Source organism: Hyla sarda, unplaced genomic scaffold (assembly GCF_029499605.1).
Source record: "Hyla sarda isolate aHylSar1 unplaced genomic scaffold, aHylSar1.hap1 scaffold_3207, whole genome shotgun sequence".
In the NCBI taxonomy this organism is placed as follows: domain Eukaryota; kingdom Metazoa; phylum Chordata; class Amphibia; order Anura; family Hylidae; genus Hyla; species Hyla sarda.
The window spans coordinates 2164-21896 of NW_026609942.1; the positions used below are offsets into that span (position 1 = coordinate 2164).

Here is a 19733-nt window from a genome sequence, read left to right on the forward strand (position 1 = left end):
GCACTTGTTGATTTAAAAAAAAATAAAAATTCTGCGGAGTACCCCCTTTAAAAAGCAAAACTACCCATTGACTGACAGTGCACGTCTTCTGGTCACTTATGTTGTGATATATCTGTGCTAGGGAACTTCTATGTATGGAACGATCTTACAATTGGTTAGAAATTAAAACACAAAGTATATTACAGTTGTGCGGTTTATCATAATCCATTCGTGAATTTTATTAATTAATTAATTTATTTATTTATTTATTTTCAGCTTCTTGAATCATCTGGAGAAAAACAGGAGGCAGAAAAGGTCTTAACAGAATATGCAAATAATACTAAGAACCCGGCCAATCCTAATGCCCACGTGTACCTGTACGAGTTCATGACGAGGAATGAGGCTTCTGATGAAATGCTTATAAATACTCTAAGGGTGGGTATTTGGTACTATGAGATAGATATAATATATATAAATAAATGATTAAAGAAATACCCCGGGCAACCAAAACGTATTTCCCTATCCACAGGATAAGGCGAAAGTATCTGATATCGGGGGCGATCCGACCTGAATTGGGCTCGGTTACTGAGGCTGCACGCACACCACGTTTTTGCTATACAGTTCCCGTATACGGTTTCAAGTTAAAAACCGTACGGAACTGTATAGAAAACCGTATGTATTGACTTACTGTATTTTTCGTCCTATAAGACGCACCCAATTTTTAGGGGCAAAATCTAAAAAAAAATAAAGATTTTGAACCCAATAGTGGTCTTCAACCTGCGGACCTCCAGATGTTGCAAAACTACAACTCCCAGCATGCCCGGACAGCCGTTGGCTGTCCGGGCATGCTGGGAGTTGTAGTTTTGCAACATCTGGAGGTCCGCAGATTGAAGACCACTGCATAGGAGGTAATACTCACGTGTCCCCGCCGCTCCCGACCCGTCACCGCTGCCCTGGATGTCGCTCCATCGCTGTCGCCGTGTTCCCGTCGCTCCGGAACGTCTCTGCTGCCGGCCGGGTATCCTCGCTCTCCGTCGCCGCCATCACGTCGTTACGCACGCCGACGCACGTACGCGACGACGTGATGATGAGGAAGGAGAGTGCCGGCCATACAGGGGATCCCTGAACACCGAGGTAAGGTAAGGTCCCTCCCGGTGTCCTGTAAGCACTAACCCGGCTATTCAGTCGGGCTGTTCGGGACCGCCACGGTGAAATCGCGGTGGTCCCAAACAGCCCGACTGAACAGCCGGGTTAGTGTCACTTTCCCTTCAGACGCGGCGGTCAGCTTTGATCGCCGCGTCTGAAGGGTTAATACAGGGCATCACCGCGATCGGTGATGTCCTGTATTAGCCGCGGGTCCCGGCCGTTGATGGCCGCAGGGACCGCCGCGATAGGGGATGTATTCGCCGTATAAGACGCACCGACTTTTTCCCCCCAGTTTTGGGGAAGAAAAAGTGCGTCTTATACGGCGAAAAATACGGCAACATTGTAAACCGTATGTCAAACGCATCATCCGGTTTAGTCCGTTTTGCATCTTATACGGTTCTGTCCGTTTTTTTTATCCGTACCCAAAACAGTAGTCTACCACGTTTTATGGTCCGGGTGAAAAACTGTATTAAACCGTATGCGTTGTTTTTTTTTTTTAAACATGGGAGTCAATGGGAACCGTACAGAACTATATGTGTGCGTACGGTTTCATCCAGTTTTCACCATACGGTTTTTGACTTTGCACGTTTTTTTTTCAAACAAGTGAAACTTAATACAAAATCGAGTGAAAAGTTAAAAACGTATACATTTTTTTCTTTAAAAAATGGATGCAACCGTACACCATTTTTCAAACCGTATACGGTTTTTAACCGTGTATTTGTTAAAAATGTGTACACACGTTTTGATACATTAGAGATGAGCGAAGTTACAGTGATTTAATAAAAAAAAAAAAAAATAGAAGAAAAATGAGGGGGCTCAACCTAATAATAAATAGGGTGCTACTCAGTGATGATAAGACACAAGAAAATGACAAAAACAGACAAATTGCACACGTGGTTAGAAACGAGCGTCCCAGACCGGAGTAAGGCTGATATGCATAATGCAGGAATAAGGAAGGGCGGGGTCACTGAGAACCCCACGCGTTCCGTTAAACACCCCTGAGGAAGTAGCCATTTGGGCAACGGAATGCGTGGGGGTCTCAGTGACCCCGTCCTTCCTTATTCCTGCATTATGCATATCAGCCTTAGGCTGGGTTCACACCACGTTTTTCAAATACGATAACCGTATACGGTTTTCCGCAAAAAAAACGTATACGACTGTATCCGAATCCGTATGCATAGAGAATGCATTGTAAACCGTATTCCAAATGTTGTGTACGGTTCCATCCGTTTTGCCTCGGATACGGTTTTGCCGATTTTTCATCCGTAGGCAAAAACGCTGTCGACCACGTTTTTGCCTCCGGTTGGAAAACCGTATGCGAACCGTATGCGGTTCTTTTAACATTGTTGTCTGTGAGAACCGTACACAGAATTTCAGAATACGGTTGCACACGGTTTTTCGAATCCGTTTTTTGGAGTTGACACATGCGCAGATTGGAATTTCAATAGAACAATAGTAACTTTATTAAATTGCTGGAAAACTAATTCCAACAAAATAGCAAAACTGTTGGCAAAAACTGATGCAAACGGAGAGAACCGTACGGGGAAAAACCGTATACGTTTTAATTTGGAGTCATACGGTTGTATACGGTTTTTGCCATACGTTATTTAGCGGAAAACCGTATACGGTAACCGTATTTGAAAAACGTGGTGTGAACCCAGCCTTCCTCCGGTCTGGCACGCTTGTTTCTAATATAGGACATTAGGATGGGCAAGTATTAGTCCATTGCCTCCAGTTGTATCTTTGTGACTGTGATTTACCATTACATTGTTGCATTTTATATGTACATCAGGCACTTTATATTATATTGTGCATATGAATTTGCACTTTATGGATCATTTTTTGTACAGACGTCAGGCACTTTATAAGAAACTTTATGAATTACAATAGTATTCCTGTACTGTCTATCTAGACCGGACTTATGGTTGGAAGTTTTATTTACAATATTTGAGGACGGGTGTCAGTTTAGGTGAAGGGGGTTCATGGCCCCTCCCCCAGGTTGTGTACTGGTTTTTGTAAAACAGATTTTTAAATGGTTTGTCATTTATCGATGAATTACCATGTGTGCGATTTGTCTGTTTTTGTCATTTTCTTTTGCTAATAAAATTGATACTTGATCATTTCTTGGTGTGCTACTGCAATTCAGTGAGGTCTTTTTTTCTATTGTTTGGACAGTGATTGGATTCTTCACGAACTTGGATACAGTCCTAGGAGAGAGAGTCTCCCAGGACTGTTTCCACCTTTTTTCAGCCCACCGGAGCACCTGAAAGCTGATCAGCAACTGCCGAGCCGAGAAGTTTGTGACGAATCGAATCACTGTAACTTCGCTCATCTCTAATAATAATAATAATAATAAAAATAATAATTATAATAAATATATAAAAATTATAATAATAAAAAATAGTAATAAATAATTTATTTATTATTTGTAATTATTATTATTTATTAATAATAATAAAATAAATAATAAAAATAATATTTATTTATACTACCTATACAGAGGCACTGTTCAGATCAGAGTCCGCCTCAAGGCTACAATCTGCCTGTTCTCTGACTGTTCTCTGACATTTCTCACTAAAGCTAAAGGGTTAAGGCAGTGGTTTCCGACCAGGGTGCCTCCAGCTGTTGCAAAACTACAACTCCCAGCATGCCCGGACAGCTGAAGGCTGGGGTACAGTTGAGCCCTATCAAATTTCCCCCAAAAAATCGATCTACCAGTTGTGGTTTTATTTATTTTTCTTCCTTTTTTTCAGCCATTGTATGCCATGACGCCATCCCACAAACTTATGCTGAATTTTAGCAAACTCCTTCACAGTGCTGGTAAGTCACCATTATGACATTTGCAGGGTAAGGGTCTCCCCCCCCCCCCCCCCACCTCCGACGAATGGCACCTCCTGCAGCCACAGAGCGCTCACCAAGGGACAAGACTTTATTGGCTGAAAGGAAACGATTCATGCGGCCCACAGCTCATAATAGCAGCTCAGGCAGCATGGTGGCCCCCATAACAAATACAATAGAATAAAGAAAATGCAAGCAGAAAAAAATAAAAAAGTATTTTAATTATTAAAAATAAACTGCAGGTATGGTTTATTTTAATATTCAGATAACCTTTCTTGCATTATTACACCTTACCACTAGGTGGCAGACAGAAACCATACTGGATCTCTGTAACTGTGCAGACTATCTGCAGTAAATCCAATTACCTTACAGACCCTGATGTCTAACAGGACAGAATCTCTATACTACACCACACAGGACAGATCCTCTATACTACACCACACAGGAGAGATCCTCTATACTACACCACACAGGACAGATCCTCTATACTACACCACACGGGACAGATCCTCTATACTACACCACACGGGAGAGATCCTCTATACTACACCACACAGGACAGATCCTCTATACTACACCACACAGGACAGATCCTCTATACTACACCACACAGGAGAGATCCCCTATACTACACCACACAGGAGAGATCCTCTATACTACACCACACAGGAGAGATCCTCTATACTACACCACACGGGAGAGATCCTCTATACTACACCACACAGGAGAGATCCTCTATACTACACCACACAGGAGAGATCCTCTATACTACACCACACAGGAGAGATCCTCTATACTACACCACACAGGACAGATCCTCTATACTACACCACACAGGAGAGATCCTCTATACTACACCACACAGGACAGATCCTCTATACTACACCACACAGGAGAGATCCTCTATACTACACCACACAGGAGAGATCCTCTATACTACACCACACAGGACAGATCCTCTATACTACACCACACAGGAGAGATCCTCTATACTACACCACACAGGAGAGATCCTCTATACTACACCACACAGGAGAGATCCTCTATACTACACCACACAGGACAGATCCTCTATACTACACCACACAGGACAGATCCTCTATACTACACCACACAGGAGAGATCCTCTATACTACACCACACAGGACAGATCCTCTATACTACACCACACAGGACACAGCCTCTATACTACACCACACAGGACAGATCCTCTATACTACACCACACAGGAGAGATCCTCTATACTACACCACACAGGAGAGATCCTCCATACTACACCACACAGGACAGATCCTCTATACTACACAACACAGGAGAGATCCTCTATACTACACCACACAGGAGAGATCCTCTATACTACACCACACAGGACAGATCCTCTATACTACACCACACAGGAGAGATCCTCTATACTACACCACACAGGACAGATCCTCTATACTACACCACACAGGAGAGATCCTCTATACTACACCACACAGGAGAGATCCTCTATACTACACCACACAGGAGAGATCCTCTATACTACACCACACAGGAGAGATCCTCTATACTACACCACACAGGAGAGATCCTCTATACTACACCACACAGGAGAGATCCTCTATACTACACCACACAGGAGAGATCCTCTATACTACACCACACAGGAGAGATCCTCTATACTACACCACACAGGAGAGATCCTCTATACTACACCACACAGGACAGATCCTCTATACTACACCACACAGGACAGATCCTCTATACTACACCACACAGGAGAGATCCTCTATACTACACCACACAGGACAGATCCTCTATACTACACCACAGAGGACAGATCCTCTATACTACACCACACAGGACAGATCCTCTATACTACACCACACAGGACAGATCCTCTATACTACACCACACAGGACAGATCCTCTATACTACACCACACAGGAGAGATCCTCTATACTACACCACACAGGAGAGATCCTCTATACTACACCACACAGGAGAGATCCTCTATACTGCACCACACGGGACAGATCCTCTATACTACACCACACAGGAGAGATCCTCTATACTACACCACACAGGAGAGATCCTCTATACTACACCACACAGGAGAGATCCTCTATACTACACCACACGGGAGAGATCCTCTATACTACACCACACAGGACAGATCCTCTATACTACACCACACAGGAGAGATCCTCTATACTACACCACACAGGAGAGATCCTCTATACTACACCACACAGGAGAGATCCTCTATACTACACCACACAGGACAGATCCTCTATACTACACCACAGAGGAGAGATCCTCTATACTACACTACACAGGACAGATCCTCTATACTACACCACAGAGGAGAGAACCTCTATACTACACCACACAGGAGAGATCCTCTATACTACACCACACAGGACAGATCCTCTATACTACACCACACAGGACAGATCCTCTATACTACACCACACAGGAGAGATCCTCTATACTACACCACACAGGAGAGATCCTCTATACTACACCACACAGGACAGATCCTCTATACTACACCACACAGGACAGATCCTCTATACTACACCACAGAGGAGAGATCCTCTATACTACACTACACAGGAGAGATCCTCTATACTACACCACACAGGACAGATCCTCTATACTACACCACACAGGAGAGATCCTCTATACTGCACCACACAGGAGAGATCCTCTATACTACACCACACAGGAGAGATCCTCTATACTACACCACACAGGACAGATCCTCTATACTACACCACACAGGAGAGATCCTCTATACTACACCACACAGGAGAGATCCTCTATACTACACCACACAGGAGAGATCCTCTATACTACACCACACAGGACAGATCCTCTATACTACACCACACAGGAGAGATCCTCTATACTACACCACACAGGAGAGATCCTCTATACTACACCACACAGGACAGATCCTCTATACTACACCACACAGGACAGATCCTCTATACTACACCACACAGGAGAGATCCTCTATACTACACCACACAGGACAGATCCTCTATACTACACCACACAGGAGAGATCCTCTATACTACACCACACAGGAGAGATCCTCTATACTACACCACACAGGAGAGATCCTCTATACTACACCACACAGGAGAGATCCCCTATACTACACCACACAGGACAGATCCTCTATACTACACCACACAGGAGAGATCCCCTATACTACACCACACAGGAGAGATCCTCTATACTACACCACACAGGAGAGATCCTCTATACTACACCACACGGGAGAGATCCTCTATACTACACCACACAGGAGAGATCCTCTATACTACACCACACAGGAGAGATCCTCTATACTACACCACACAGGAGAGATCCTCTATACTACACCACACAGGACAGATCCTCTATACTACACCACACAGGAGAGATCCTCTATACTACACCACACAGGACAGATCCTCTATACTACACCACACAGGAGAGATCCTCTATACTACACCACACAGGACAGATCCTCTATACTACACCACACAGGAGAGATCCTCTATACTACACCACACAGGAGAGATCCTCTATACTACACCACACAGGACAGATCCTCTATACTACACCACACAGGACAGATCCTCTATACTACACCACACAGGACAGATCCTCTATACTACACCACACAGGACAGATCCTCTATACTACACCACACAGGAGAGATCCTCTATACTACACCACACAGGAGAGATCCTCTATACTACACCACACAGGAGAGATCCTCTATACTACACCACACAGGAGAGATCCTCTATACTACACCACACGGGAGAGATCCTCTATACTACACCACACGGGAGAGATCCTCTATACTACACCACACAGGACAGATCCTCTATACTACACCACACAGGACAGATCCTCTATACTACACCACACAGGAGAGATCCCCTATACTACACCACACAGGACAGATCCTCTATACTACACCACACAGGACAGATCCTCTATACTACACCACACAGGACAGATCCTCTATACTACACCACACAGGACAGATCCTCTATACTACACCACACAGGACAGATCCTCTATACTACACCACACAGGAGAGATCCTCTATACTACACCACACAGGACAGATCCTCTATACTACACCACACAGGACAGATCCTCTATACTACACCACACAGGAGAGATCCTCCTTACTACACCACACAGGAGAGATCCTCTATACTACACCACACAGGAGAGATCATCTATACTACACCACACAGGAGAGATCCTCCATACTACACCACACAGGAGAGATCATCTATACTAAACCACGCAGGAGAGATCCTCTATACTGCACCACACAGGAGAGATCCTCTATATTACACCACACAGGAGAGATCCTCTATACTACACCACACAGGAGAGATCCTCTATACTACACCACACAGGAGAGATCCTCTATACTACACCACACAGGAGAGATCCCCTATACTACACCACACAGGACAGATCCTCTATACTACACCACACAGGAGAGATCCTCTATACTACACCACACAGGAGAGATCCTCTATACTACACCACACAGGACAGATCCTCTATACTACACCACACAGGAGAGATCCTCTTTACTACACCACACAGGACAGATCCTCTATACTACACCACACAGGAGAGATCCTCTATACTGCACCACACAGGAGAGATCCTCTATACTACACCACACAGGAGAGATCCTCTATACTACACCACACAGGAGAGATCCTCTATACTACACCACACAGGACAGATCCTCTATACTACACCACACAGGAGAGATCCTCTATACTACACCACACAGGAGAGATCCCCTATTCTACATCCCAACAGGAGAGATCCTCTATACTACACCACACAGGAGAGATCCCCTATACTACACCACACAGGACAGATCCTCTATACTACACCACACAGGAGAGATCCTCTATACTACACCACACAGGACAGATCCTCTATACTACACCACACAGGAGAGATCCTCTATACTACACCACACAGGAGAGATCCTCTATACTACACCACACAGGACAGATCCTCTATACTACACCACACAGGAGAGATCCTCTATACTACACCACACAGGAGAGATCCTCTATACTACACCACACAGGAGAGATCCCCTATTCTACATCCCAACAGGAGAGATCCTCTATACTACACCACACAGGAGAGATCCCCTATACTACACCACACAGGACAGATCCTCTATACTACACCACACAGGAGAGATCCTCTATACTACACCACACAGGACAGATCCTCTATACTACACCACACAGGACAGATCCTCTATACTACACCACACAGGAGAGATCCTATATACTACACCACACAGGACAGATCCTATATACTACACCACACAGGAGAGATCCTCTATACTACACCACACAGGACAGATCCTCTATACTACACCACACAGGAGAGATCCTATATACTACACCACACAGGACAGATCCTCTATACTACACCACACAGGACAGATCCTCTATACTACACCACACAGGACAGATCCTCTATACTACACCACACAGGAGAGATCCTCTATACTACACCACACAGGAGAGATCCCCTATTCTACATCCCAACAGGAGAGATCCTCTATACTACACCACACAGGAGAGATCCCCTATACTACACCACACAGGACAGATCCTCTATACTACACCACACAGGAGAGATCCTCTATACTACACCACACAGGACAGATCCTCTATACTACACCACACAGGAGAGATCCTCTATACTACACCACACAGGAGAGATCCTCTATACTACACCACACAGGACAGATCCTCTATACTACACCACACAGGAGAGATCCTCTATACTACACCACACAGGAGAGATCCTCTATACTACACCACACAGGAGAGATCCTCTATACTACACCACACAGGACAGATCCTCTATACTACACAACACAGGAGAGATCTATATTACACCACACAGGACAGATCCTCTATACTACACCACACAGGACAGATCCTCTATACTACACCACACAGGAGAGATCCTCTATACTACACCACACAGGAGAGATCCTCCATACTACACCACACAGGACAGATCCTCTATACTACACAACACAGGAGAGATCCTCTATACTACACCACACAGGAGAGATCCTCTATACTACACCACACAGGACAGATCCTCTATACTACACCACACAGGAGAGATCCTCTATACTACACCACACAGGACAGATCCTCTATACTACACCACACAGGACAGATCCTCTATACTACACCACACAGGACAGATCCTCTATACTACACCACACAGGACAGATCCTCTATACTACACCACACAGGAGAGACCCTCTATACTACACCACACAGGAGAGATCCTCTATACTACACCACACAGGAGAGATCCTCTATACTACACCACACAGGACAGATCCTCTATACTACACCACACAGGACAGATCCTCTATACTACACCACACAGGAGAGATCCTCTATACTACACCACACAGGAGAGATCCTCTATACTACACCACACAGGACAGATCCTCTATACTACACCACACAGGAGAGATCCTCTATACTACACCACACAGGAGAGATCCCCTATACTACACCACACAGGAGAGATCCTCTATACTACACCACACAGGAGAGATCCTCTATACTGCACCACACAGGAGAGATCCTCTATACTACACTACACAGGAGAGATCCTCTATACTACACCACACAGGACAGATCCTCTATACTACACCACACAGGAGAGATCCTCTATACTACACCACACAGGACAGATCCTCTATACTACACCACACAGGAGAGATCCTCTATACTACACCACACAGGAGAGATCCTCTATACTACACTACACAGGGGAGATCCTCTATACTACACCACACAGGAGAGATCCTCTATACTACACCACACAGGAGAGATCCTCTATACTACACCACACAGGACAGATCCTCTATACTACACCACACAGGACAGATCCTCTATACTACACCACACAGGAGAGACCCTCTATACTACACCACACAGGAGAGATCCTCTATACTACACCACACAGGAGAGATCCTCTATACTACACCACACAGGACAGATCCTCTATACTACACCACACAGGACAGATCCTCTATACTACACCACACAGGAGAGATCCTCTATACTACACCACACAGGAGAGATCCTCTATACTACACCACACAGAACAGATCCTCTATACTACACCACACAGGAGAGATCCTCTATACTACACCACACAGGAGAGATCCCCTATACTACACCACACAGGAGAGATCCTCTATACTACACCACACAGGAGAGATCCTCTATACTGCACCACACAGGAGAGATCCTCTATACTACACTACACAGGAGAGATCCTCTATACTACACCACACAGGACAGATCCTCTATACTACACCACACAGGAGAGATCCTCTATACTACACCACACAGGACAGATCCTCTATACTACACCACACAGGAGAGATCCTCTATACTACACCACACAGGAGAGATCCTCTATACTACACTACACAGGAGAGATCCTCTATACTACACCACACAGGAGAGATCCTCTATACTACACCACACAGGACAGACCCTCTATACTACACCACACAGGAGAGATCCTCTATACTACACCACACAGGAGAGATCCTCTATACTACACCACACAGGACAGATCCTCTATACTACACCACACAGGAGAGATCCTCTATACTACACCACACAGGAGAGATCCTCTATACTACACCACACAGGAGAGATCCTCTATACTGCACCACACAGGAGAGATCCTCTATACTACACCACACAGGACAGACCCTCTATACTACACCACACAGGAGAGATCCTCTATACTACACCACACAGGAGAGATCCTCTATACTACACCACACAGGACAGATCCTCTATACTACACCACACAGGAGAGATCCTCTATACTACACCACACAGGAGAGATCCTCTATACTACACCACACAGGAGAGATCCTCTATACTGCACCACACAGGAGAGATCCTCTATACTACACCACACAGGACAGACCCTCTATACTACACCACACAGAAGAGATCCTCTATACTACACCACACAGGACAGACCCTCTATACTACACCACACAGGAGAGATCCTCTATACTACACCACACAGGAGAGATCCTCTATACTACACCACACAGGACAGATCCTCTATACTACACCACACAGGACAGATCCTCTATACTACACCACACAGGACAGATCCTCTATACTACACCACACAGGAGAGATCCTCTATACTACACCACACAGGACAGATCCTCTATACTACACCACACAGGAGAGATCCTCTATACTACACCACACAGGAGAGATCCCCTATACTACACCACACAGGAGAGATCCTCTATACTACACCACACAGGAGAGATCCTCTATACTGCACCACACAGGAGAGATCCTCTATACTACACTACACAGGAGAGATCCTCTATACTACACCACACAGGACAGATCCTCTATACTACACCACACAGGAGAGATCCTCTATACTACACCACACAGGACAGATCCTCTATACTACACCACACAGGAGAGATCCTCTATACTACACCACACAGGAGAGATCCTCTATACTACACTACACAGGAGAGATCCTCTATACTACACCACACAGGAGAGATCCTCTATACTACACCACACAGGAGAGATCCTCTATACTACACCACACAGGACAGATCCTCTATACTACACCACACAGGACAGATCCTCCTAGTAGACAAAATATCTGGGACATGGAAATATCGGACTGGGGTTTTCTGCTTTCAGATTCTAATTTTGCTGATCTTTTGACAGACTCAGAAGACGATCAGAAGCTTGCTCTACAGGTTCTTTTTGATCTCTTGGAATTTTCGGGTTGGAAGAAGGATCTAAAGGCTTGGAGTTACTTGGCAAAGCAGCTGAAGAGAACTTTTCGCCAGTAAGTGACAAGTATTAAAGTGCAGGGGAGAAAGTCTTTTATTTGTTTGTGTTGTGGTTGTTCCCCACATTGATGGTCCAGTTGAACGACCGTTGTTTTTTAATGCAGTTTTCATGCATAACCGTGTCCATTATTACAGACTACAAACAAACACCATCAGGACAGGCAATTGAGTTCTTTCAATACCTTAATAACAATGATTTCAATCTGAAATGTACCTGTAATATGGAGAAAGACACAGTTAATTTTCTTGATGTAACACTCGTGGGGAATTCTAACACCAACACAGTCAGTTCATCTTTATATAGAAAGCTGACTGCATGCAACCTACCGTATATACTCGAGTATAAGCCGACCCGAGTATAAGCCGAGACCCCTAATTTCAACCCAAAATCCCAGGAAAAGTTATTGACTCGAGTATAAGCCTAGGGTGGGAAATACATCATTCCCCCTGTCATCATCCAGACCCGTCATTAACATCCCCATCATCATCACCGCCTGTCATCATCCAGACCCGCATCATCATCATCACCTGTCATCATCCAGGCGTCATCATCACCTGTCATCATCCCCTTGTCATCATCCCACACATCCCCCCTTCATCATTCCCTTGTCATCATCCCACACCCCCCCCCTTCATCATCCCCTTGTCATCATCCCCACCCCCCTTCATCATCCCACACCCCCCCTCCATCATCCTCTTGTCATCATCCCACACCCCCCCTTCATCATCCTCTTGTCATCATCCGCCCTCAGTGGTCTTCAACCTGCGGACCTCCAGAGGTTTCAAAACTACAACTCCCAGCAAGCCCGGGCAGCCATCGGCTGTCCGGGCTTGCTGGGAGTTGTAGTTTTGAAACCTCCGGAGGTCCGCAGGTTGAAGACCACTGCGGCCTTCGACATCATACAGCCCCCTCTCACCCCCCTTTAGTTCTGTACAGTACTCACCTCCGCTCGGCGCTGGTCCGGTGCTGCAGGGCTGTCCGGAGAGGAGGTGGTCCGGTGGGATAGTGGTTCCGGGCTGCTATCTTCACCGGGGGCGCCTCTTCTCCGCGCTTCCGGCCCGGAATAGAGGCGTTGCCTTGACAATGACGCAGAAGTACGTTGGTAATGAACGTACCTCTGCGTCGTTGTCAAGGCAACGTGACTATTCTGGGGCCGGGCCCGAAGCGCTTAGAAGAGGCCTCCCCGGTGAAGATAGCAGCCCGGAACCACTATCCCACCGGACCACCTCCTCTCCGGACAGTCCTGCAGCACCGGACCAACGCCGAGCGGAGGTGAGTACTGTACAGAACTAAAGGGGGATGAGAGGGGGCTGGATGATGTCGAAGGCCGCAGTGGTCTTCAACCTGCTGACCTCCGGAGGTCCGCAGGTTGAAGACCACTGCGGGTGGAGAGTTCACTCGAGTATAAGCCGAGGGGGGTGTTTTCAGCACGAAAAATCGCGCTGAAAAACTTGGCTTATACTCGAGTATATACGGTATTATTAATTTGCACATTGGTGAATACATAAGGGCTAGGAGAGCATCCTCATCGGAAGAACTATGTAACAATTCTGCAGCAGACATTAATTTACGTCTCAAAAAGAGGGGATATAGTCCGAATGTACTGAACCGTGCCAAAAAAAATAGCAGAAGGAAAAAAGAGAGAAGATTACCTGGACAACACTAAACATAATCAAAAGAAACAAAATAATAAAATTAAAGACAGTCAAGAAAAACAAAAAGATGTCACACTTACCTTTTCTACCCCATTTTCGATGGACTTTGATGAAATAAAACAAATTCTTTACAAACATTTACCAGTACTCCATCAGGATACACAAGTGTCCGACATTTTGAGTACAGGTGTGAGAATGGTAGCGAGAAGAGCACAAACGCTGAGAGAGAGACTATCGCTTGGGGAATATCACTCTTCGATCATCAGCAGTGCGAACAATAATTGGTTAACTACAACGGGGTTTTTCAAATGCAATGGTACTAGATGCACATGTTGCAAATATGTGACTAGCACCAGACATTTTTCCTCATGCACTACTAAGAAATCTTTTGCCATCAATTCTCTCATTAACTGTAATACTGACCCCGTTCTTTACCTGGTCACTTGTAATGAATGCCAGTTACAGTGCGGGGGTTGTACCACACGCAAGCTCAAATTGAGAGTTGCGGAACACATGCGATACTCACAATATCCAGCAGTGGATGTGGGGAATAGATCCACGTCTGGTCTGTCCAAGCATATACGAGACAAACACAGTGGAAATGCATCTTGCATCTCCATTGTAGGGATAGAGAAAGTGAGGAGACCCCGACGTGGGGGGAGATTGGTCCAAACTGGTCTTCTCAAGAGAAGCCTATTGGATTCTGCAATTGGATTCCCGTATACCTAGAGGTCTTAAAGGAGATATCCAGTGGTGACCCAGTGGTGAACAACTTATCCCCTATCCTAAGGATAGGGGATAAGTTTGAAATCGCGGGGGGTCTGACCGCTGGGGCCCCCTGCGATCTCCTGTACGGAGCCCCGACAGCCCGCGGGAAGGGGGCGTGTCGACCTCCGCACGAAGCGGCAGCCGACACGCCCCCTCAATACAACTATGGCAGAGCCGAAGCGCTGCCTTCAGCAATCTCCGGCTCTGCCATAGAGATGTATTGAGGGGGCGTGTCGGCTGCCACTTCTTGCGGAGGTCGACACCCGCTATCTGGCCAGAGAGCTTGGCCCCCGTACAGAGAGATCGCAGGGGGCCCCAGCAGTCGGACCCCCCGCGATCTCAAACTTATCCCCTATCCTTAGGATAGGGGATACGTTTTTCACCACTGGACTACCCCTTTAATCAGCGCAATGATCTAATGTGTATATATACTAATTTGTTAAGTTTAGATACTCTAGGTACATGTTGCATTATTTGAGCTTATTGTTTGGGGCAGTTATGAAAAAAATTACATTTTCTCCTCTATTATGTAAACATCTATTAACACGTGTGCATTGGGTTGAGCAAGGGGAGGTGGAGCAACAATGTGTTATATGAGGTTATGTATGCGCAGTGCATTTATATACTCATAAACTTGTTTCTCCATGTACCCTCGATCATGTATTTACGTAATGCACATGTCATGTTGCTATGGGATACGGCAGGGGACGCTATCGGGCACTTGACCGGCAATCAAGCCAATCCGGATATTTTATTCAGTCCGGTCATGTGATGATCCCGGAAATAGCGTCACACGCAGTTTCTAGAGATGAGCGAACTTACAGTAAATTCGATTCGTCACAAACTTCTCGGCTCGGCAGTTGATGACTTATCCTGCATAAATTAGTTCAGCTTTCAGGTGCTCCCATGGGCTGGAAAAGGTGGATACATTCCTAGGAGACTCTTTCCTAGGACTGTATCCACCTTTTCCAGCCCACCGGAGCACCTGAAAGCTGAACTAATTTATGCAGGATAAGTCATCAACTGCCGAGCCGAGAAGTTCGTGACGAATCGAATTTACTGTAAGTTCGCTCATCTCTACTCTTTTCATTCAGAGGGTAGGGGTGCAGTGCAAGGGGTCTCGGCGGTCGGTCCCCTGCAATCTGACACTTATCCCCCCCTATCCTTAGAATAGGGGATAACTTTTATAAATGGGAATTCTTTTTTAAAATACGAATCTTGGATTCCATCTCCTACAATGTGTCTGAGACCCACACTGATCAAAGCTTTTGACACGTCTCATGTAAAAAAATAAAAAATGTGTGTGTGCTTTTTTTTTATTAGGATGAATTTTCCTTTTTCTCATTTTACTTTAATATTTTAGTATTTTTATAGACAAATTAAACCCATTATACAGCGGCTTTACAGGGTGAACTGCTGCGAATTTCACAACAACAAAGGATTATGGGGGAGATTTATCAAAACCTGTGCAGAGGAAGAGTGGAGCAGTTGCCCATAGCAACCAATCAGATCGCTTCTTTCATTTTTAAAGAAGCCTGTGAAAAATAAGCGATCTGATTGGTTCCTATGGGAAACTGGACAACTTTTCCTCTTGACAGGTTTTGATAAAATCTTCCCCTATAGGTCCAGGGATGAGCGTGTACCGGTCCCTATTACAGACCCGATGGTTTATTGACCTTTCTTGGGCTGAATGTGAAAGGAGAAAAAAAAAAAAGTGATTTTGAGAGCAAATCCATGTGATCTCGTAAAAAAAAAAAATAATAATAAATAAATAAAGATATATATATTTTTTTTAAAACTAGATTTGTCGTTGTGGATAAACTTTGAAGAAAAGATAAGGGAACCGCTTAGAAAGCGACTCTCTAATACAGTGTTTCCCAACCAGGGTGCTTCCAGCTGTTGCAAAACTACAGATCTATTGGCTCCGCTTCAATTAGATGAATGCTGCGGATATTGAAGCGGCTTCTTATTCTAGGACACTGATGTGGATCCCGTATTGGATAAGCGCTGACGTGCTCAATAATAATCTGTTTTCTTGCCAGTGATCGTAGCGCTTGGGTATTAGAGGCCTGGCTGCCCCGAAAGAGCTGGTGGCCGTCGTACCACTTCACAAAGTTTCACGCCAAAAAGGACTGGCAGGAGTGCGCAGAACTTGCCATGAAAAAGGCTTTAGTAGCTGGAACGTTACAGGGACCGGGTAAGTCGCCCCCACCGAGTGGTTTTACATTGGGTAGAGGTTTATATTACCCTAAAGGCCTGGGTCACACGTAGCGCATGCGCAGCGTATTTGATGCTGCGGATGCGCTACTGACCTTCCCTGGAGTGTGCCCCCTGCTGTGATCGTGCGTCCTGCTTTGTCTGCTTGAAGCAGCAATCTGCCGCTACTAACAGACACGCATTGTACTCACAGACTAGGCGGCCGTTCCCCCTGCACCCTGAGCTAGGCCGAGAATGGCCGCGATGTCGGAGTACACTGCACAAGCGTGCCGGACTCGCAGATCCCAGTGTGTCTGCTCATAGCGGCGAATTGCTGCTACATGCCGTCAAAGCAGGCCACATGGGTACAGCAGGGGGCACACTCTAGGGAAGGGCATTAGCACACCCGCAGCGTCAAATACGCTGCTGATGCGCTATGTGTGACCCTTCCCCTAGGGCAGTGTTTCCCAACCAGGGTACCTCCAGCTGTTGCAAAACTACAACTCCCAGCAAGGCACAGCAGGGGGCCCACTCTAGGGAAGGTCAGTAGTGCATCCACAGTGTCAAATACACTGCGGATGCGCTGTGTGTGTGACCCTTCCCCTAGGGCAGTGTTTCCCAACGAGGGTGCCTCCAGCGAATGCAAAACTACAACTCCCAGCATGCCCGGACAGCCGAAGGCTGTCCGGGCATGCTGAGAGTTGTAGTTTTGCAACAGCTGGAGGCACCCTGATTTGGAAATCCTACCCTAGGGGGTAGGTATTTTCTGCAGGTGATTTTGTTACCCATTGACTTTAATGGGTAGGAAAAGACACAGCAGCAAATGCGGCACGTGTGATCCCCTACCCAAACAGCTGCCGAAGTAGCAGAGCTGTTTGTTTTTTTTAAGTGTTTTTTTTTTTATACAGATTCTTCTTTGTAAGAGCTAAAATATGTTCCCGTCTCCCCCTCTTGCAGACTGTGTCTATTATACCTGGGTCTCTGTATCCGGGAGGCGTCGGCACAAGGCGGCCATGAATCGTATGGACAAGTTTATTAAGAAGCACAACTGTGAAAACATCCCAGATCCAGTGTTGGTGCCGTCTGAACCGTAGAGAAGCAGGCAGCCATTTTACCCATACATCACTACGTTGAGGTGTCGGACACTATGATGACGCAGTCACATGGTACGTCACAGGATCATATTGGACAAAACCTCCACTAAACGGAATCGGATTGTATCACTTGAAACCTTTTCGTAATTACTAACCGGCTTAGATGGATCATGTGATACACCGTGGTGCGTTCCATAAAAAATGGCTGCCTCCACCGTTAGTTGAACCAACCACCCCTCCCCTCCAGTTATATGTGAAGGATCTCATCATGGACCTTTTTGTTGTGTTCTGTTTTCATGTTTAAAGTTAAACAGTTTAAAGCAGAAAGTTAAACAGTTTTTTGTAAATTACTTCTATTAAAAAATCTTAATCCTTCCAGTACTTATTAGCTGCTGAATACTACAGAGGAAGTTATTTTCTTTTTTGAACACAGAGCTCTCTGCTGACATCACGAGCACAGTGCTCTCTGCTGACACCTCTGTCCGTGTCAGGAACTGTCTCCAGAGCAGAATAGGGTTGCTATGGGGATTTTCTCCTGCCGTGGACAGTTCCTGATACGGGCATCAGGTGTCAGCAGAGAGCACTGTGGATAACACAAAAAAGAAATTCAAAAAGTAAAGAATTTCCTCTGTATTATACAGCTGCTAAAAAGTACTGAAAGGATTGTTTTTTAATAGAAGTAATTTACAAATCTGTTTAACTTTCTGGCACCAGTTCATTATAAAATAAAAAGAAAAACGTTTTCCACCGGAGTAGCCCTTTAAAGGGGTAATCCACTGGAAAACATTTTCTTTTAAATCAACTGTTGCCGGAAAGTTAAACAGGTTTGTAAATTACTTCTATTAAAAAATCTTAATCCTTCCAATACTTATCAGCTGCTTAAAGGGGTACTCCGGTTTAAACAAATTTCAACTGGTGCAAGAAAGTTAAAAACAGATTTGTAAATTACTTTTATATAAAAATCTTAATCCTTCCAGTACTTATCAGCCGCTGCATGCTCCACAGGAAGTTCTTTTCTTTTTTAATTTCCTTTCTGCCTGACCACAGTTCTCTCTGCTGACACCTCTGTCCATGCCAGGAACTGCCCAGAGTAGGAGCAA

At 45.4% G+C, this 19733-nt stretch overlaps 1 protein-coding gene across 1 annotated transcript; it reads left to right on the plus strand.

Annotated features, from left to right (window-relative positions):
- Nucleotides 1-255: 255 nt before the first annotated feature.
- Nucleotides 256-19541, plus strand: LOC130329637 (TATA box-binding protein-associated factor RNA polymerase I subunit A-like; the record flags this gene model as incomplete). Its single annotated transcript, XM_056553514.1, has 5 exons — nt 256-414; nt 3879-3945; nt 12792-12915; nt 17386-17540; nt 18497-19541. Coding segments are annotated over 5 exons (642 nt in total), but the record flags the coding sequence as incomplete, so codon positions are not given.
- Nucleotides 19542-19733: the final 192 nt, after the last annotated feature.